Here is a 22,300-nt window from a genome sequence, read left to right as displayed (position 1 = left end):
TTTGCCTTTCTTGTTGACAGAATTGTTCTTTTTTTCATTGTTGATAATGAAGCTGAGTTGAAATTACTTAAATAAAAATTTAATTGTCAAATTCAAATGTATTTTGGATTAGTATACTTTTATTAGCACTGGCAAGTTAGAGCTGATTTTACATTGTGCCCAGTAAGCTGGTCTTTTTCTCTGTTTTGAGTTACTGAGTGGTGACTTGTACCTCTGATGGTGGGACAATTGTGTCCCGGATCTGGAGGATGTGATGAAGCCCAGATACGCTCCCAGACTTTGGATTTTGCTGGTTGGTGACGTGAAACCTCCACCCTTGCTGTGCTGCCTCTGCAGGATCTCTCTTTTCTCTCAGGCCCCCAAGCTGGTTGCTGGATTGGTGTGCTGAAGCTGCCTGCAGGGTAGAAGTGTTCCCAGCTCCTGGGGGTTCTGGATGCAAGTAGCCATAGCTGTGTCTAGACTCCAGGTTCTGTTGGGGTTTGGATGGTGCGTTTGTATTGTATCACAGATGGTGATTGTCAGGCTGAGTGTATTACATAAACAATTGGGGTGACAATGTATGAGTGCCAATTACATAGCAAGCCATTTGAGTGCCACTTAAGTGGCAAATGTTTATTTTAAGTAGATACAGAAAGTGATGAAAATTATTTTGAGTGTAAGTTGGGGGGAAACCCCACAAAAACCACAGCAATGGGGTTTTTATTCTTTAATTATAATTTTCCATTTTCTAGAAAGGCTATTGCTAATGAGGTTCTCCAGAAAACAATTTTTGGATACCCTTCTGTTGTGGCTAACAGTCATATTTTCTTTAAGTGGGAAGATTTTTTTAGTATATTCACAGTTGCATCAGAGGTATTTCTGTGTTAGGAGTGGGGACTGGTCTCTGGGGACAGTTGCCAAGTTTTATGCACTGATGAGTTCTCAGTAGACAGACTAATAATGGAGTCAGCAAAAGAGGGAATGTGAACATGAGGTAATAGAAGTCACAGAAAGATAGGCTGAGTATGTGGGGTCAGGAAATACATCACTGTTGGTACTTTCACCCATGCCTACTGTAAAGAATAAGCTTTGTATGTGAGAAGGTAGGTACGTGGATGAATAGATAATGATATACAAATATCCTAGAATCATAGATTTTTAAGATCAAATCATTTTTGAACCTCTGTTTTCACGGACTTTTATAAGGACTCTTTGCTCTTCTCAGTTAGCAATATGGATATCTTTTAGTATACCCAATGGACAGTTACAGTGATTTAGTGCTCAGTATTTTTATATTGCTTATCCAATACCAAAAACAGTTGTCTGAGTGTAGCATATTGCAAAGAGCATGGTCTCTGCAGTGCAACTGGGAAAAGAGACCCTGCCACACATTCAGGAAGTGTTGATGGTGTACCCTGCGTGGGATTTTAGTGGGAGGAAGAACTTGTCACTGGGGTGAAGAGTCACTTCAGGCTGTCTTTACTCATTTAAATTTTTGTATAAGTGAAAATTTTGAAAATTGTGAATGTAAGAATATGATGTTTATAGCAATTCTGTAACATGTTCTTTTAAAAATGAATAGTTACCTTTGTAAGTTTAGCTTTTATATGTTGGACTTACATAGCTAGCATTATTGAAAATGTTTTACACTATTAATGTACTTTTATGTAAACTTCTAAACTATTATACAGTATATATTCTTCCCTGCCTTGCTAAACAAGGTCCCTTGATTATATCCATCCTTGGTGGATGAGGGCATGGTCATTCTTATCATCCTAAAGCTGGATTTGCTCATCATCTCTTACCCACCACCTCACAAAATGCCTGAGACAACATTTTGTTGAATGAATGAAATGTTTTTTTTAACCGTCTGTCGGTCATCACTTCCTTTACTGTTTCTCCTTTCTGTTAGATATTTCTCATCTAATAGGGGCTTTGCAGTTATATGATTTATTACTGTTTTTGTATATATGAGAAATGCATGTGATTTTGCATTTTTTTTTCCAAGTAGGAGAATTCTTTTCCTTTGTGGCTCTCACTGGTGGTCTGAGATGGGGAGGGTGCCAGAGGCCTCTGAGTAGTTAAAAACTATTTATATATGTTTCTTAAAACAGGGCACACCTCCATACTGAGGAATCATTTAGTAAATATTTATTGAATGTATAATATGTGTGAAATAACCATTTGGTGTATTTACATAGGAGTGTGTAATTTCATGAAAACATTGCTTGTGTTTTCTTTCACCTTAATATTTTTTCTTGATTCATTGCAGAGTGATAAAGTAGAATTTTACTAATTATGTATAATTCTACAATTTTATTTTGTGCTGAATGCTCCAAATATCAAAAGTAATGTGGGGCATTGAGACACAAAAGATTTAAAATTCAGCATTTTCAATTAGGTCTCTCCAAGTTCTGGAACCCTGGCTCCTGCCCAGACTGATGTCCTTCCATACATAGTGCCATTGGCACCTCAGCCACTGTGGAGGCACTTTTGGGGCATGGATTGGTCAATTGGGAATTGGGTGGTAGTTGGATGAGTACATTTTGTCTTTGTCACATAGCACTGTTTTGTATTGTTCTTTGTGTTATGTTCATCTTTGAGGGATGAGCCCTGGCCACATCATGCCATGCATGAGAAGAAGAGCTCTCTTTCATAGCACATTCCTTTTCTGTGGTGTCTGTGATGTCACCAGCATATGGCAGCTGGCATCTCTGCAAAGGGCCCAGAGATCTGAGTCTTAGGGGAACTTGTTATTGCAGACGAGAGCCAAACCCTTTGATAACATTTTACCACTCACCACATGTCACTTACATTAATCAGATAATTGTGTGATTTTGCTTTGGGAAGGGAAACAAACCTGTAAGTTTCTTTAATGCTTATTTTTACCCCTAATGGGAATGGAGTTAAATGAAAATTGGTATATTAGTGGCATGGAATATGATATCAACATATTTGATATTTTATTTTGCATTTACTATTCTTTAGTATAACCACCATTGTGTTATATTTTTCTCTAGACAAGTTGGTATTAAGAATGGAATGTTTTTTGGGTACGCTAAACAACTTTGTCCTAATCTTCAAGCTGTTCCATATGATTTTCATGCATATAAGGAAGTTGCACGCACGATGTATGAGACATTGGCAAGGTACAGTATATGATGTATCGTCACTGTGTGTCTGTGTTCTCCTGCTTCTTCTGTCTGATATAAACAGAGTCCAGTTTCTTTTAGATTGTCAGAGTCACTTTTGCTAGTTTTTTCTCTTAGGACCCTTTCCTCAGCATCCCAGGCTGACGGCCTTCTTTCCTTTCTTTGAGAAACTCCAGCAATTGGTAGCTCTGCCTTTTACACTGCTGAACTTGATCAGAATCAAATGTAAAATCTGATTCTCTATCTCCACAACTTGTAATCAGTGGTTCTAGTTGTTGTTGTTGTTTGTTTGTTTGTTTTTACATGGAATCAGACAGATAAAGGACTGGAATTTTTAAACCTGGTTATTCCCTTTTATTACATTGGAATTGCAGTTTTGTTTAAAATTAGAACTGAATGGTTAACAATAGAGACTCTTTAAAACCCTTTGTCTTTTAAAATGACATAGGTATGCCAAAACTTCCTTTTTGTGAAAGTTAGTTTTAGTAATAGTTTCCAGGTGTTTGATTAGTTGGCTTGAGAAAAGGAGATTAATTTTTAAAATATTTACAGTATAGGTATGTTTAATATCAATTCAAAATTTAAAATAAGTATATGCCAGACCATGTGTGCTCTAAAGCAGGACTCAGCACATTTTCTCTACAATGAACCATGTAAGGTCTCTGTCCCAACCACTCAACTCTCCTTTGCAGAGTGAAAGCAGCCGCAGATGGTATATTGTGAATGGGTGTGGCTGTGTTCTACTACATTTTACGTACCAAACTGGGCATCTGGGCAGTGGGCCAAGGTGTGTTGACCCTTGGGCTGTATTGATGTTCTAAGAAATAGGTATTTTGCCTCTGTGTTCACCTCTTCCTTGAATTTCTTGTGTCTTATTTTTGAATTCCTATTTATTGAGTACCTACTGGTAACAAACAACTGTTGATCCAGCTAGTCCTACAAAGAAGAGTAAGATCTGGTCTCTCTGCCTTTGTGGAGTTTACTTTAGCAGGAGAGAGAAAATATAAAGGGACAGATGAAGTTATCTGGAATTAGTGTGTAGGATTGAGTGCTACATGATGAGACCCAGGCATAGCCACAGCTGTCCTTATGATCCAAATACAAGAATGTTCATATTGCCAAGTGAAAAGTGTGCTGCTTAAACCCTGTTCCAAAACTGAGGTCAGTAGAAGTGTCCAAATGAGGGCTGGGGATGGGTGGCTCAGCTGAGTAGTGGTCCTCGCTTGCTCTGGGTCCCAGAGCAGCCTGCCAGCCTGGACCTCAGATCAGGAGGGTTTCAGTGGCATGTGGTTGTCCTTGGAGGAAAAAGCCCCTGTTACTCTCCTACCACTCTCTAGAAACCCACCTCAGCTTCATAGTTGTCATAGTCACCATGCCTCAGGGCAGCTTTCGCTCTTTCAGCTTTACTCTTCTGCTCTTACAAATGTCACCCTTTATTTAAGCCTAAATCTGATTTGTTACCTACAGTAAGGTGTAGGTGGAAGATGAGGCCTGTCGCTCCTAGTATACTTTACCAAGTGGGTTACTGAAGATACATTTTGATCCTGAGGCCTCTCTGGTTGCCTCCCACTTGTGGTCCATGTATTTAATCAACATTGGAACCACATAGCAACTCTCCTCTTCCTTTTCCTCTTCTCTAGCTAATTAAAACAAGTTTTGTGTGTGGGTAGATCATGACCAGAAACAAAAGCCCAAATGTTTCTGCATGCTGGGAATGTAAATGGTGTCCTTTCAGAAAGGCATTTGGGGCGAGTAGCCACTATATACTGAACCCTAGGACTGCTGCTGTGCACGATGTGTAATTGTGGTATTTTTGCTTAGGACAGCATTGATTATTTATTTGACAGATTTGTGTGATTTTTTTATTCTTTAAGAATTCTGGTAAACCATGCCTGAAAAATTTTTAGATTAAATATTGACAGTTCTAACTCACCCACTACTTTTTAACTATTCGGAGGTTTACAAAGGTATTCTCAGTATAGAGACACTGGAATGATCATTTCTGCTGTGTTTTCAGTAGATAATATGGAAAAGGAGACATTACTAATTAACTTTGCATTTAAAAATTATGTGCCTGAATGACCCTTGGGCCAGTTTAATGAAAATGCTAATATTTTTTATCATCTTAAGTCTTGTGAGAAAATGTTGCAGAAAGATACCATGGAAAGACTGTATATGCAACTTCTGTGACCGAGTGGCAAGCTCTAGCTGTGCTTCATTGCCTTTGCCTTGTGTTGACAGCTACACACATAACATCGAAGCAGTCAGTTGTGATGAGGCATTGGTAGACATCACTGAAATCCTTGCAGAGACCAGACTTACTCCTGATGAATTTGCAAATGCTGTCCGCATGGAAATCAAAGACCAGACTAACTGTGCTGCCTCTGTTGGAATCGGTCAGTACGCAGCTTCTCTGCTATTGTTCACATTGCTCAAAGCATTGCTTTGGGATCATTGAATATCATTAATTTTTAGGAGTGAGTTTTATATTTTGTTATTACCACCTTAGCATTGCTCAAAATTGTGCAGTACATGAGGTAAAAGTGTTGGAAATGCAAGTAAATTGTTGATAATATCTTAGGAATAAACAAGTTGTAATTATTCTTACTTGTTCTTCAAAAATGGGGAGAATTAAATTCAGTATTTGTAAACAGTGTATTTTTATTTTTCAAAAGCCGCGTGGGCTGTTGTATGTGAAGTTCAGTGTTCTCAGGTTTGAGACCTGCTAAAATTAAGTTACTTTTGGGACTTCAGCCTCTTGGAGTGCTGACCAGTCCTGTCTTCACTCGCAGTTCCAGCGCTCTCCCTCTTGACAGTGCCCCCAGTGATGGTCTCATCGCTCTCCGTTATCTGCTTTATCCTTATGCCTCACACTTTGTTTCCTCAGTTAACTCCCGTCACTTATCCTTCTGTGCCCCCTGGAACCCTCTCTCTCATACCTCGGCTTCCCTGAGTCACCTCCCCCTTCTGAGCCTACTCAGTACCTCTTGCCAAGGTACCCCTTTTCTTGCACTTCTTTCACGTGGATCTAGTTTGTCCCTGCCGCGCTCTGTTTGCCACAGGCTGGGAGGGGGGACTTTCTCTTAGCTTCCCCCCTTCGCATCCTCTCTCAAGATCAGTGAATAAAAAATTATAATTAAAAATAATTATCATAAGAAAGTAAAACATGATTAATACATTAATAGCCTCCCTCTGTTACTAGCTAGCCTGCCTGGTGTTTGGCCAGTAGATCCTTCTCATTGTTTATTTAGGATTTAATCTTCTGTGGTCCAGTATCAGGCACAGGCTTAGTTTTTGGTTTAAATTTTAATTGTGTTTTTAATGTACAAGTGTGATGATGTGCATACATACATTCTTTTAAATTCAAGCACATAATTGAAACAAAATTTCCACATGGTATTTCTTCCTGTCAGCCCTCTTTTCTTCTTTAGAACTCACCATTTTTATTATTTTGGTGTGACTTTCTAGAACTTTTTCTTTCATGAATATCTAGATGCTTACCCTGGGAAAACACATAGTTTTTACATAAGTCTTCCATAAAATTAAGATATGTCCTTTATATAAGTCTTCCACAGTTTTTAGAGATGCTATTATTTACATACAAGTTCCCCTGACATCTGAATTTATCAGGCCCCTGACACCTTCTCAGCAGCGTTTCTTCTGCTCTGGTTTTCGTGTTCATACCCACAGCTTGAACCTCACTGTCAGTATCCATCTTTGTTTCTAAATCTCTCAGACCCTCAGTTTCTATTACACGTGTTATAAAGTGAGACTTCTGGTTCTTTGGGTTTTCTTTTTTTCCTCCAGTTTGATAGCATTCATTGGGCCTTATTTCCCTATCTAGCCTGGATCCATTATTAGTAAATGAACTGATTTCTGATTATTGCCGTCAACTTCCGTAAATCACAATCATTAGCACTGTTTTCTCTGTATTCCTTTACCTGGGTAGGAGATGTTGAAATGGTACGTATTTTGAAACAAAGAGTAACCTCTATCTAGTAACCATGCTGGTTATAATCTATTATACTTAACAAAATTCTGCCAGTTTTATACTGTATTTGAAGTGATCAATATTAGAAATTATTTATTTTCATTGTTTTTAGAAATTTGCCCAGCAACCTGTCTGTAGGTGTTTTTGTTAAGAAATTTTAAAATTGTGGTATTTCTTGAATAACTTTTTTTTTTTTTACTGTATAGGTTCTAATATTCTCCTGGCTAGAATGGCAACCAGAAAAGCAAAGCCAGATGGCCAGTACCACCTAAAACCAGAAGAAGTTGATGATTTTATCAGAGGCCAGCTAGTTACTAGTCTACCAGGTAAAAAAAAAATTTTTTTAACATTTATTATAAACATTTATTAGTGCTAAAAGTTTATGATGTATCTCTTTTTTCTAAAACATGAATTAAATATTTTGTTTATTTTTAAGTGCCATGAGAAAATTTGGAATTTCACAATAAGTGTCTCAATTGATTTATCAGGAACTTAATGTTACATTTACTTTTGCTTCTGATGTGTTTTACTTTAAGTATTTCTCAAGTAACAAGATAAAGAATTCTAAGAAATCATTTTAAAGAGAATATGATGAAACTGGCTTTTGGTCCTTTAAATAAGTCATAATTGAAATAGTGCACTTCTAGGTCAAAGATAAATTGAGTCACCTATTTATAAAATTGTCCAGCTGAGCTAGTGACAGTTTTTTAATTTTAGTAAGCAGATAGTTTTAATTGAAAGTATAAAGTGTATGGACCATATTCAGAAGAATAAAACCTGAAGATGAAGTAATGTGTTTTGCTAACTCAAAAAGGGTGAAGTAGAACTTCCATCTACATCTTTCTTGCCAAAGGGACAGGATGTTGAGTTAGTTTACATTTTTATGTAGTTACTGTGTGGCTAACAAATCATTCTATGGCAAAATCATCAAATATAGATAATTATAACTGAAAAATGGTTGCCTTTTAAAAGGTCTTGAATTGTGTCCTGCCAGGTGGCTCAGTTGATTGGAGCGTTGTCCTGTATACCAAAAAGTTGAGGGTTCAATCACTGGTCAGGGCGTGTATAGGAGGTCACCAGTCAGTGTTTCTTTCTCACATCAATATTACTCTCTCCTTCTCCCTTTTCTCTCTAAAAATCAATAAAAACATATTCTCAGGTGAGGATTACAGTAAATAAATAGATAGATAGATAGCCAGCCAGCATTGAATAGATATAATTTGGGGGGATAGGACAATTCCTTTTACAATTATTAAATATTTAGACTTGTTTTCTATGGTAGATGTCTCTTTCTAAGAAATTTTTCTAAACCACATACCAGCAGACCTTGATGCTATATCGGATAATCCTCTCCTGTTTGCTCTAAAGCAGTCTATCAGCTTCACAAAGCTCCCTTATGTTTGTGGTGGGGAAAGTTCAAGGCAGCACATTTTTTGATGAAAGTTTTTAATTCATTTGTTAAAAATGAGTTTAGTGGTATTTTTAGTTGTATATTTTTAAGCCTAATGAAAGTATATCTGAACTAAGAAATTTCTGTTATAGGCCATAAAATATTAAATGACCGAAAAGCCATTTTATGATGGGTTAATTTTAAAGCTTCCTGACTCCCTAATAAATAACTTAAAAGAATATATTAGTGTCAGGAATGTGAAATATGACATTGTGAGGGTCCAGTTGAAGTTAAATTTGAGTAATTAACCCTATACCAATCAAGCTAACAAGTTACAGTAAGTCCTTGAATGATGTCATTTGTTTCTATGTCATTTTGTTTATGATGTTGATGGGAAAAATAAACATCAATTCCCATAGGACCACTGTCTGTGTGGAGTTCTCATGTTCTCCCCATGTCCGTATGGGTTTTCTTCGGAAACTCCGGGTTCCTCCTACATCCCAGAGAACTGTTCATGTGAGGGGACTCAACATATCTAGTGTGTGTGTGGCCCTGCAATTGAAGGGCATCCCTTCCAGGGAGGGGTCCCGCCTGGTGCCCTGAGCTGCTGGGAGAAGCTTTGACCACCACTGCCTGGAATCAGCAAGTTGGAAAAGAATGATCTTACTTGGTTTCATCACTCTTTCTTAAATGTATGCAGAGCTCACATTTATTTCAGTATTTAACATTGGAACTAGTTAGGATCTTTCTGTAGAAGTTTGGTGATGTTTTGTGACCAGAAGTATTCCATAAAAACTTAACTATTTATATAAACTAGCCTAGGGTTAAATGGGTTTTCTTACACCTTGTTTCACTTAAAGTAACAGTTTTCCAAGAACCTGTTGGTTAAGTGAGGACTCACTGGACCTATTTAGACAACACAATTTAAACAGTTTAATTATATATCTTATTGCAGTTTTATATTTTTTAAAAAACATTATATTTAGAGCTGCATGGGAAATTTGAGTTCAAGTTTATTATTCCAGCCATCTCTAGTAATTTGTTACATCTGCCATAACAAAATACCACAGAAATGTATTTTCTCAAGATTCTGGAGGCTAGAAGGCCAAGATTGAGTTATCAGTAGGATTGGTTTCTTGTGAGGCCTTTCTCTTTGTGGCTTGTAGATAGATGTCCTTGTTCTCCATGTCTTCACATGATATTTTCTCTGTGCATCGGTGTCCTAATCTCCCCCCCTTATAAGGCCATCATTCATGTTGGATTGGGGCCCACTCATATGACTTCATTTTACCTTTCAAGGCCCTATTTCCAATTACAGCCACATAATGAGGTACTGGGTATTAGGATTTCCACATAGGAATTTTGAGAATACTCTATTCAGTCCGTAACACCATCTTTAAATGAGTCATTTTTGTAGGATGTATTTGTTTATTGTTGATATTTTTACACAGAATTAGAGAATTTTTAGTTCCTTGACCTGGCAATCTTGTCTTTCACCTTTACTTGCTTCCTGGCTAGAGGGACTTTATTTCTTGAAGGGCAAGTATGAGGTTACATGTCCTGGTCAAGTTCTTAAGGCACAGCCTTGAATCTCCTAGGGGAGGGATGTCTGAAAGGTAGGGGGTCAGCAAGGCTGGCTTCCCCTAGCAAGCTCTCTTCTCCTTGTGTAGCATCCTTTCTCCTTCAAAAAACCAGTTCTCTTCACCCCAGATTGTGTGATTTTCATGTGTTTAAACTAGTGACTGTTATAAAACCCCAAATTCTTAATTTAGACCATTTCAGGTATGCAGAATGTCCTGTTATCCCTGTCCTGAAGGTGGCATTGAATCCATATTTTCCCAAAATGTGACCTACGGGGTACCAGCTGTTGTTTAAAAATGGATTTTACATAAGTGAGGGAACCTTCGTAGGGGAGGGCCCACACAGTAAAAGTTCTGAGAATTCTTACAATAAAGAAACCTATTTGTTTGTTAGAAAACTATTAATCTCCCAAAGATATTTGAAGCTGGATATGTAATACTTATTAACATCTTGTGGGACATGCTTTGAGGAAATTTTGTTCTCTAACCAATAACCAAGAGAAATTCATTGTTCACACACCTCGCTTCTTGTCCTCCACAAGCTATTTTTGGCCCTAAATGTTTATTATTTATTAGCACACAATATGACTCACACAGTAATACATTAGTCGTAGCTACATAAGAAGGAAAAACACTCTAGTTAAGTTTGTTTTAGGGAACTCCACAGAATGCTATATGTTAGCCAACAAGTAAATTACTTAATAAGATGTTTATCTAATGAAAGACAGGATTGTCCCCAACAACTGTTTAAGTACAATAGCTATTTCTGTGTGTTCTTAGGATCTTTGAAAGGCTTATCACCCTGTATGTGTGCCCTTAATTTAAGGACCTTCTCTGCCTGTTTGGCCTACTCTGGGTTTGTGCAGTCGGTCTGTGCTTTCCATCTCTTTATTCACACGGAAGTACCATGAACATGTACATAAAGATCTACACTGTTGTGATACAGCAGCTACTAGGCAAGGGAAGCTAGTGACACCAATTAAAGTTAAGTAAAACTAAGATCCAGTCCCTCAGTTGTACTAGCCACATCACAGTGCTCAGTAGCCACCTGTGGCGAGTGCCTACTGGATTGAAGAGTGCAGGTATGGAACGTTTCCACTATCACAGGCAGTTCTGTTGAACAGCACTCATTTAGTTGTGAAAACTTCATTCTGAAACTTGACTCTCCTGGGTCTCTGTTGGGCTGTCTACTTCTGGGTGCCAAGGAGGAGACATTATTGGCCATTTCTAATCTAAAGGAATTGTTCCCATTCAAGGAGAGATGATGAGTCTCTGTCCTAGTCGCTTGACCAGGACCTTCCACGTCTTTGATTTTCTTTTATCTTTCTCTGTGACTTGGTTCTAAGCTAGTATATTTTTCTTTCTAGGTGGCTACACTCAATGTAAGCCTCAAGAGCCTAATACTTTCTCCTTAGCCATGCCTCCATTTCTTATAAACACTTAAATGATGCAGTCATCAAACTAGCCACCTTTCGGGGTTTTGGTGCTGATTCCAACCTTAATTTTTCCAGCCCACTCAAGGTAATAGGATTTAGAGGTTGACCCACCCCTATGCCTCCCTCCCAAGCTGGTCTTCAGACCCATCCTATTGCATTAGATAAGGTTTTAATGGAATAATCTTTTCTTCCTCTCTACAGGGCCAGTCAGATTCAGTTGATTGTGGCTAATTGGGTGGTTTAATATAATAGCCTTTCTTCTGAACCTATTAGTGAATAACAATTCTGTTTAATATACTCTCAAAAAACTATAGGTGTCCCCTGCATCACCCTAACACACACACACAAAATCCAGACTTATTATTGCCTCTTGCTGATTTTGTAAGTCAATGAGAACAGATTGGCTCCCAGATCTGTAAGGGAAAGATCATGGTTACATTTTGAGAATGGGAAGAGGGCAATGATGAGAAAGAAAAAAAATAAAGACAAAAAGCCTTCCCTGAACATGAATAGGAAAGTGTCCGTCTTGTCTATCTGACTTTGTCCAACCAGTATATGGTTTGTCCATTTCCTTGTGGTTCTCCTCCCTATCTTGACAAATACTCAAGAGGTTCCACTTTTATAAAGTGTTCCTCTGGAGAATTTTTTTGGGTTATTATTAATTCAGACTCTGGTATTCTCCTTTGTTCTCCATTCTTACTTGAACTCTAAAATGGCACAGGTAGGAGGTAGCACCCTTAACATCTTTCAGGGAATACATTCTCTTGGTTTAAACTTGTCGAGCCCACTTCCTTGGCCATAAGTCCTTTGGGAAGTAGACAACTGCCTAACCTTGTGTCATTAATAACTGCTTCAAGAGCTTCTTCTGGACTTCTGGTCAAATGGCAGAGTAGGCAGGTGTGTCTCGCCTCTTCGCACAACCACGTCAAAATTACAACTAAAATACAGAACAACCATCAGCCAGACACTTCAGAAATCAAGTTCAATTGAAGTCTGACAACTACGGAATTAAAGAAACCACATCCATCCAGACTGGTAGGAGGGGCGCAGACTTGGAATGGGCTGATCCCTCAGCCACGTGTGGTGGATAAATATTCAGGAGGGATATCTTAAGGAATGGGGAGTCCCAGCCGCACACCAGGCCCTCCAGCTCAGGGTTCCAGTGCCAGGAAGATAAGTCCCCACAACTTCTAGCTGCACAACCCAGTGAGGATTAAGTTGGTGGAAGAAACTTCTGGCATCCCAAGCAGTTGCTCTTAAAGAACCCACTCATCGACTCATCTACTGACACTCACTCCCTCTGAGCTCCAGCACCAGGGGAGCAGCTTGAAAGGCACCAGGGGCACACAGGGATGAAGGGTCTGGCATTAAGACCAGCAGAAGCCATTATCCCTTTTCTGTAAACCCTCCCCTACAGAGCCAACAGGCTGGTGGCATATCTGAGACTCCATCAACCTGGCTAACACTGTTTGACCCGCCATGGAGATCCCCAGAGACTACACCCCACCCAACTTACAGACCCACCCAAGCTGCTTTTCCATATGAATGGCTGATCTTGGATCATGCTTCACAACTTCCTCAGACAAGCAACAGCTGGCCTCAATGAGCCCAGGCCTGGCACTAGCAGAAGCCAGCATCAAGTCATAGCTTGGCTTTGCCTGGGAATCTCCAAGCCCAGCACAAGTAGCAGCCATCTCAGATCGCTTTATAGCTCAGGCAGGGTGGCCCCAGGCAGAATACAGGTGGGGACTGACCTTGGTCTGCACTACCTGGGAAACCCCCAGAGCGTGTGCATCCAGTGGACAGCTAGAGACCACATCAGAGCACCACCACCCTGCCCCTGCACAGCTGATCCTCCACAGAAGGTGGTGGTCAGTAGTCACAACCAGTCCTTTTCAGCTGACTGGCCTGGGTAAGTCCCTCCCATTGACCTGCCAAAAGCAAAACAAGGCTCAACTACAAGAGGAGGGTGTACTCAGCCCACACGAAGGGTGCACCTTGAGTACCCAGCTAGGAAGGTAGAGGAGGCTGTGCCACTGGACCTACTACATTAGGCCACACTGCCAAGACAGGGAGTCATAGCAGCTTTACCTAACACATATGAAACAAACAGAAGGAGGCAGCCAAAATGAGGAGACAAAGAAATATGGCCCAAATGAAAAAAACAAATTCCAGAAAAAGAGCTAAAGGAAATGGAGATAGCAATCTATGAGATGCAGAGTTCAAAACACTGGTGATAAGGATGCTCAAGGAACTTAGTGAGGACCTCAACAGCATAAAAAAGATCCAGTCAGAAATGAGGATACACTAATTGAAATAAAGATCAATTTTCAGGGAAACAACAGTAGAGTGGATGAAGCTGGGAATCAGATCAATGCATTGGAACTTAAGGGAGCAAAAAACGACCAATCAGGACAAGAAGAAGAAACAAAGAATCCAAAAAATAAGGATAGTCTAAGCAGCCTCTGGGACAACTTCAAGAGGTCCAACATTTGCATCATAGGGGTGCCGGAAGAAGAGAAAGAGCAAAAAATTGGAAATCTATTTGAAAAAAATAATGAAAGAAAATGTCCCTAATTTGGTGAAGGAAATAGACATGCAAGTCCAGGAAGCACAGAGAGTCCCAAACAAGATGGATGAAAAGAGGCACACTCCAAACACATCATAATTAAAATGGCAGAGATTAAAGATAAAGAGAAAGAGAAAGATCTTAAAATTAGCAAGAGAAAAGCAAGTTGTTACCTAGAGAGGAGTTCCCATAAGACTGTCAGCTGATTTCTCAAAAGAAACTTTGTAGGCAAGAATAGACTGGCAAGGAATATTCAAAGTCATGAAAAGCAGGGACCTACAGTCAAGATTGCTCTACCCAGCAAAGCTATCATTCAGAATTGAAGGGCAGATAAAGCTTCCCAGACAAGGAAAGACTAAAGTAGTTCATCATCACCAAACCATTATTATATGAAATGTTAAGGGACTTACTTAAGGGAAAGTGGAAGTTCAAAAGTATGAACAATATAATTGCAACAAATACATATATATCAACAATTAAACCTAAAAAACTAAGCAAACAAGAAGAAGAGTCAGAATCATGGATAAGGAGAGTGTTTTGATGGTTGCTAGGTGGGAGGGAGCTTAGGGGGTTGGAAGAGGAGGTGAGGGGATTAAGAAGTACTAATAGGTAGTTACAGAAGAGCCATGGGGATGTAAAGTACAGCATTGGGAATGGAGTACCCAAAGAAAACATACACGCATGATCCATGGACATGAACTGTGGTGGGGACGTTGCCTGAGGGAGTGCAGGGTGCTAGGTTGAGGGGGACAAAAGGGAAAAAATCAGGACAACTGTGATAGTAAAATCAATAAAACATATTTTTTAAAAAAGAGGTTCTTCTGGCAGAAATTATACTAGACTGGTTGTCCCTTTTACTGAGGACACTGAGGGGATAGGAGCCAGAAGTAACACTAACGAGCTGATGTCAGACTTCACTCTGAGCTCTGATAAGATCCTGTGGAAAACCTGAAATGCCATCTTTTCCTTATTGATGAATAGTATTGATTTGATGGTGTGGAGGCCATTTTAATAAGAATTCTAGTTTCTCTTAGTTACTTTTAAATATCTTTCCTAGATATGTATATTTTTGGTAAGCTTTCAAGCAAATTGAAAGAAACAATCTTACCAGCATCTTTGGTGAGGCTCACACCTCACATTTTGAACAGTGTGACAACACAGGGACTGTTGCGTGCTCTCCCAGCTGTGGAAGGTGATACCTTTTCAGGGAGAAAATCTTTGTTGACAAAAGAAATTAGTCTCTTCCCCCAACCCCGCTACTGCCACTTGGTTTGCTTAGGGACCCTCATCCCCACATCACTGGCACTGCTTTTTCCAGTATGATGGCAAGTAACATTTTCAGGTCTGGGCCAATGTTGTATGTTTTTACTCTGCTTCTCATTTAAAGAAAATGTGGTTGAAACTATGTTGGAAAATTTGGCCATCACCAAAATCATAAAGGAATCCTAACATTCATGAGTTTCCTCATATGTCTGTAAATCATACTATAGCTTAATTAGCTGACTTTGTGAATAAGATAGAAATCTTGGTATTCCTAGCAATAAATAAATATCGCATTCTTGCCCTGGCCGGATGGCTTAGGTGGTTGGAGCATCATCCCATACACCGAAAGGTTTTGGATTTGATCCCTGGTCAGATCACATACCTAGATTGGGGTTTAGAACCCCAGTCCAGGTGCATATGGGAGGCAGCTGATCAATGTTTCTCTCTCACATCTCTGTTTCTGTCTCCCTTCCTCTCTCTCTAAAATCAGTGAACATATCCTCGGGTGAGAGTTTTAAAAAATCACATTCTTTTGAGACCTTACTTGATACGTATTTGAAAATTTTTGGTTCACGTATATGTGGAGCCCAAATTGAGAAGATTCTAGAAATTACTAGCATGATTTGCGTAAAAAATTCTTTGAGATGCTTTAGTTATGTCACTTAAAAATTTTAAGGGAGATTATTTAAATTAATAATGTAATATGTAAAATTGATTTAATTAATTACATAATGTGAATTAATAATTTTATGTTAATAAATTGTTTTTCATAGTTTATGTGTAGAACTAAAGAACTCAATATATCCCCTTTGCTAGGAGTTGGACAGTCGATGGAATCCAAACTGGCATCTTTGGGAATTAAAACTTGTGGAGACTTGCAATATATGACCATGGCAAAACTCCAAAAAGAGTTTGGTCCCAAAACAGGTCAGATGCTTTATAGGTTCTGCCGTGGTTTGGATGATAGACCAGTTCGAACTGAGAAGGAAAGAAAATCTGTTTCAGCTGAGATCAACTATGGAATAAGGTTTACCCAGGTACTCATCTCTTAATGGGTGTTGCCTCATATTGTCCTTGATATTTTCACATTGTCCGTCCTATCTTGTTAACTAGACCAGACTCTCGGTGCTTGACATTAAGTCTTAAAACTCTTGCGCTTCCTAGAGCTTGTAGAATCATGTTTTTAAATAGATGCTTAGCAAGATAGTGAATACTGTGCGTGTGTAATATTGAAATTGTTAGGTATATAGGACATAACACAGAAGTTTTTCTATGTATGTCTTTCCATAGCCCAAAGAAGCAGAAGCCTTTCTTGTAAGTCTTTCAGAAGAAATTCAAAGACGACTTGAAGCTGCTGGCATGAAGGGTAAACGCCTGACTCTCAAAATAATGGTACGAAAGCCAGGGGCCCCTGTAGAAACTGCAAAATTTGGAGGCCATGGAATTTGTGATAACATCGCCAGGTAAGCTTATCTGAAAAATAATATTGGGTATTAATATTTCAGTGCAGGTTATTACAATTAATAGAAAACCAAGGAAGCATATAAATAAATATCTGTAAACGCTGATGTTATTTGATATTCTGTAGAGCCAGGCCTCTGCCTAATGCCATTTGAATTACAGTAGTTCCTCTCTATATCGCGGTTCACTTATCGTGGCCTCACTGTAACGTGGGATTTTAAAAAATATGTTTAATTACTTATCACGGATTTTTTTGTTATATATATTGCAGGATTTTGCGGTACTGTATACATATGTTGTTAAAATTACGTAGGTTTAAGAGTGTAGAATATGTTTAAGAACATAAGTAGTGTTTATAAAAGTGTGGAAAGGGTTAATAAAGGACTGGGAACGGTTTATAAGTGTGTGGGAAGGGTTTATAAAGCCTTAAAATATATGTAAATACTAAAGTAAATGTAAGGTTCCTACTTCACGAATTTTCACCTATTGCGGGGGGTGGGGGTGTCTAGAACGTAATACCCGTTATAAGTGAGGGAATACTGTATGTTAATGTGCTCGGGTTCAGTCAGTCATGTGATCCTGTACTTCCTGACATTTGGCTGGCAACCCATCCTCAAGGTCTTCAGGCTGTTGACTTCAGTGCATGGACACAAAGAGAGGGGAAGGCCTAACTCCTGTGCCCACGGAGATGGTTATGGACTTGGGGAAAGGGACCTCTGGGAAATTTTAATATAGTAATTTAATAAATGATTTTTGAGACATCTGCTTCGTTTAGGGAGGTCTGATTCCTATTTGTGAAAAGATTATCATTGTAGTCTCTGAAAACTGTTAGAATGCATTTTAAAACCCTATATTTTTTAATGTGAGGACAACAAATATAAAACTTTAGTTAAGAATTGTGACCAGTATGAACATACTTAGTTTTGCATGCTATTTCATACCACTCTAGACACTGTAATATATCTGTTGGTCAACAACCAAAGCTTTGAAACTTTTGACCCTGAAAGCCACATATGAGGATAGCATAGCTCATGCCAACCATATAGATCACATCCACATATTTATAGTGATGTTGCTGAGAGTAATGAGATGATGCTGTCAATCACAAAAAACTTCCAGCTTTATCATTAATGCCTTTGTTTACCGGAAAAACAAATTATAAACTACACATTAAACAACATAATTTATAAAATACATTTTTTTATGCAGTTGGTAACTTGGACTGTTACATTTACCTGTTTTACTGAACATTTGATGTACCCCTATTTCAAGTGGTAATTTGTTAAATATAGGAAGCCGCCGATATAGGCAACGCATGAGGAATGTATGAGGGTATCAAGAAGGCAACAGGCCCAATCCCCTCCAAGATCGCCCCCCTTATGTCCAAGACAGGTGAGGTCATCACTGACCAGGAACAGCAAATGCGGCGGTGGACCGAGCACTACCTCGAGCTGTACGCAACGAAGAACACCGTAACAGACACTGCTCTTAAAGCCATCCCAGACCTACCAATCATGGAGGAGCTAGACACCCCACCTACTGCGGCAGAGCTCGGCAAAGCCATCGACCGCCTTGCTTGCGGGAAAGCACCAGGAAGCGACGGAATCCCTCCAGAAATCCTAAAGAGCGAGAAACCAGTCCTGCTACAGCCGCTCCACCATCTACTCTGTCTCTGCTGGAAGGAGGGTTACATCCCCCAGGATATGAGAGACGCCAACATTATCACCATGTACAAGAACAAAGGAGACCGCAGCGACTGCAACAACTACCGGGGCATCTCTCTCCTCAGCGTCGTCGGCAAAGTATTCGCCCGGGTCGCTCTTGCCCGCCTGCAGACCCTTGCTTCCCGCGTCTACCCAGAGTCCCAGTGTGGCTTCAGAGCTGGCCGATCAACAGTGGACATGATCTTCTCCCTACGCCAGCTGCAGGAGAAGTGTCATGAGCAGCATAAACCACTCTGCCTCGCCTTTATTGACCTCACGAAGGCGTTTGATCTGGTCAGTCGAAGCGGACTCTTCAGCTTGCTACGGAAGATTGGCTGTCCACCACATCTGCTTGCTGTGGTCATGTCCTTTCATGACAACATGCACAGCACGGTGTCCTACAACGGCGCAACCTCTGAGGCCTTCCCAGTCAGCAGCGGAGTAAAGCAGGGCTGCGTCCTCGCGCCTACGCTGTTCGGAATCTTCTTCTCCATGCTCCTCCAATACGCCTTTAAGGACTGCAGCGAGGGTGTCTTCATTCACACCAGATCCGATGGCAAGCTCTACAACCTGGCCCGTCTACGAGCCAAGACCAAAGTCAAAGAGGTGCTCATTCGTGAGATGCTCTTCGCCGACGACGCAGCTTTGACATCACACTCCGAAGAGGGACTCCAGCAGCTAGTCACTTGCCTTTCCCACGCATGCAAGGAGTTCGGACTAGCCATCAGCCTGACGAAGACGAATGTTATGGCTCAAGGCACGGGGACTCCCCCATGCATCACCATCGACGGATACACCCTGGAGGTTGTCAACGACTTCACTTACCTCGGGTCCACCATCTCGAGCTCTCTGTCAGTCGACTTGGAGGTCAACCGGAGAATCGCCAGGGCAGCCACAGTTATGGCCAGACTGAACCGGCGAGCGTGGAACAATTCCAGCCTCACTGAGAAAACCAGACTGCGCATCTACCAAGCCTGCGTACTCAGCACTCTCCTCTATGGCAGCGAGACGTGGACCACCTACGCAAGGCACGAAAGGAAACTCAACAGCTTCCACATGAGGTGCCTGCGACGCGTCCTGCATGTCGCCTGGCAGGATAAGGTCCCCAACACCGAGGTGCTGAAGCGAGCCAATATGAGCAGTTTGCATGCAGTTCTTAGCGAGAGACGCCTCAGGTGGCTCGGCCATGTCAAAAGAATGGATGCAGGCCGTATCCCCAAAGACCTCCTCTACGGCGAGCTAGCAGAAGGCAAGAGGATGACAGGGCGCCCAAAACTGCGGTTCAAAGACATCTGCAAAAAGGACATGACACAATGCTCCATCAATCTCAACACATGGGAAGTTCAAGCAGACGACCGCCTAGCCTGGAGGCTCGCGGTCAGGCAAGGTACGTCACGTGCAGAGGCTGCGCGCAACGAGGAGGCGGTCCAGAAAAGATCGAGGCGGAAGCAGCGTCAACAGCAGCAACAACGGCCATCTGCCTTCACCTGTACCAAGTGCGGCAGGGATTGTCACTCCCGAATCGGACTGCACAGCCATTCTCGGCGGTGCAGATAGACTCTCAGGAAGCTACGCCATCGTCTCTCGAGGCGGACGGCTGCCGACGACGACGAGTGATAGTGGTTGTTTCTATAATAAGTTAGTTATTAGGACCTTACTCTGAATATAGTTATTATTAAACATGGTTTCTATGGGAAAACCAGATCCAGTTTATAGTATTATTACCTTTTCTGGTATTATAACCTGGAGCCTTATTTGTTCAAGATACATGGAAAGAATCATCCAAAAATGAAATAATTTTCCTTTGGAAGGAGAACTGGTAGTAATGAGAGTTTCCTTTTGCCTTGTATGCAATTTTAAATATCATATAGTTACTTAGCTTTGTATGTTGTGATACATTCAGCAGTATGCAGGGGCTTACTCTGTGAGGCTGATGTGCCTCCAACGCCCCAGCTCGGTTGGAAACTCTTTGTCCCGCAGAGTTTTCATGACCACGGTGGAGAAACAAATTTATCCAGGACACTGTATTTTGTCTAGAGGGATGGGAGGTGGCTAATCTCTTTAGAGGAGAAGAGCACCGAACTTCTGTCTCCCGTACCTTTTATTGAGGAGGGGATTTGGGAGATACAAGGTCAAGACTTATGAATCATCAATAAGCTTTCAGACACTTGGGTTACAGTTGACAGTTACTGATTATAGATTATCAGTATAGAGGACACAGTAACCAGTCTGTGTCAGGGTCTGCTAAACATCCCAACACCATGCTGACATCAGGTACAAGGCTTCATACATTTTTAGCTACAGATTGTTTATAGTTAACTAAGAGATAAGAAAAACAGAGCAAACTCTAAAGCATAATATGTATTTTTTAAACCCAATTCCCATGGGAACCCTCTGAGTGGCCTTCAGTCTGTCTGCCTCACAGCCTTTCGGTTTCGGTTTTCCACTGAGACTTAGAGGCCTTCCGGGGGAGGGCGAGGGGGGCCTGGCTCACGGCTTGGGCTATAATTTCTGAAACCACAAGGAGCGGTCTCCTACCACTCTGTCTAATCCTATTAAGAAAATCAGCCTTTATGTCATCTTCTTCAGAAAAATCCAGGCTGTCCAAAAATCTAATTACAACATTTAAGAAACTGGGGTTGATTATACTTTATTCCTTCTAACTCAGGATAGTATAATATTTATCCTGCTTTTTCATAAGTACGTATCTGTTTGCTGTTGGTATGAATATTTGTTTCTTTTTTGTCCTGAATTAAAAAAAAAAAAAAGTTTTATTATGAAAATTTGAAACCTATAATACAAAAGTAGAAAGAAAAGCGTAATGAACCCCCATGTACCCATGCCCTGATCTCCACGATTGCTGTAGCTATCTTGCAGCCTCCATCCCCTTGCCCCCAGTGATTTCAACGCAGGTTTCAGCTACTATATCATTTCTTCCACAGTATTTCAGTGTTTATCTCTAACAAGGTAAGGGCTCTTTGTTCACAAGTAATAAAATATATATTTTGCTATGCCCTTAAAAAATTAACTTTGGATGATACACGATGATGCAAAAGGAGACAAAATTAATTGAAACAAGTCATTTTATAAATGTTACCAAAATGAGGATAAACTTTAAGCCTTTATCTTAAACCTAACTTTGTGGTGGTATTATGGCTGCATAAGAAATGCTGTAGGTGAGGGATTATGAAATATTACAATACTGACCCTATATTTCCTCTAATTCAGGGGTTGACAAACTACTTCCTATGCGCAAAAGGCAGCTTTTGGCTTGTTATTATATTATTGGTGTGAGGGGAAGAATGATTTTTATATACAAGCTTGTGAAAAATGAAGAATGTGAAAGAGACCACTGGACACAAGTTACTTACCCTCTGGCCTTTCACAGAAAAGTCTGTGGGTTCCTGCTGTAGTCTAACTGAAGTAATGTCCAGTTTAGTAAATTAAGAACTGGTCTTCACATGTATTTCTATAATTTCTTGTACTTGGCCTTAACCAAAAGCTGCCTCGAAATCATGTGCCTTACAAACTCCAATACATTATGAAACTAATAGAAATGACAGACTTTAAGTTGCATGTCAGAGCTACATATAGATTGAGGACTGGTTTCATTATAACTTAGGAAAATTTTTCTTATAACAGTTTTCCTCTCCAGAAAAGAATTTCCCCCCATTGGAGTTCTTTTGTGTACATGTGTTTTTAATTTGAAATATATATTTATATTTTGTAATCAAAGTAATAAGTGCAATTGACAAGGTGTCACATATAACGCTGTC

The 22,300-nt window shown here is 40.2% G+C and overlaps 1 protein-coding gene across 2 annotated transcripts in view; it reads left to right on the top strand.

Annotated features, from left to right (window-relative positions):
- Nucleotides 1-22,300, top strand: part of REV1 (REV1 DNA directed polymerase) — an 80,148-nt gene that overhangs the window by 47,147 nt on the left and 10,701 nt on the right. For both annotated transcript variants that reach the window (XM_090281784.1, XM_090281783.1), the window contains exons 10-14: nucleotides 3,000-3,128; nucleotides 5,373-5,527; nucleotides 7,329-7,448; nucleotides 16,177-16,397; nucleotides 16,651-16,823. In XM_090281784.1, the coding sequence (XP_090137910.1) occupies nucleotides 3,000-3,128; nucleotides 5,373-5,527; nucleotides 7,329-7,448; nucleotides 16,177-16,397; nucleotides 16,651-16,823 (798 nt within the window). The remainder of the gene's footprint in view (nucleotides 1-2,999; nucleotides 3,129-5,372; nucleotides 5,528-7,328; nucleotides 7,449-16,176; nucleotides 16,398-16,650; nucleotides 16,824-22,300) is intronic.

Source organism: Furipterus horrens, unplaced genomic scaffold (assembly GCF_987537825.1).
Source record: "Furipterus horrens unplaced genomic scaffold, mFurHor1.1.pri manual_scaffold_6, whole genome shotgun sequence".
NCBI lineage: Eukaryota > Metazoa > Chordata > Mammalia > Chiroptera > Furipteridae > Furipterus > Furipterus horrens.
Note: the sequence above shows the minus strand (reverse complement) of the source record. Positions and strands in the feature narration are given on the sequence as shown.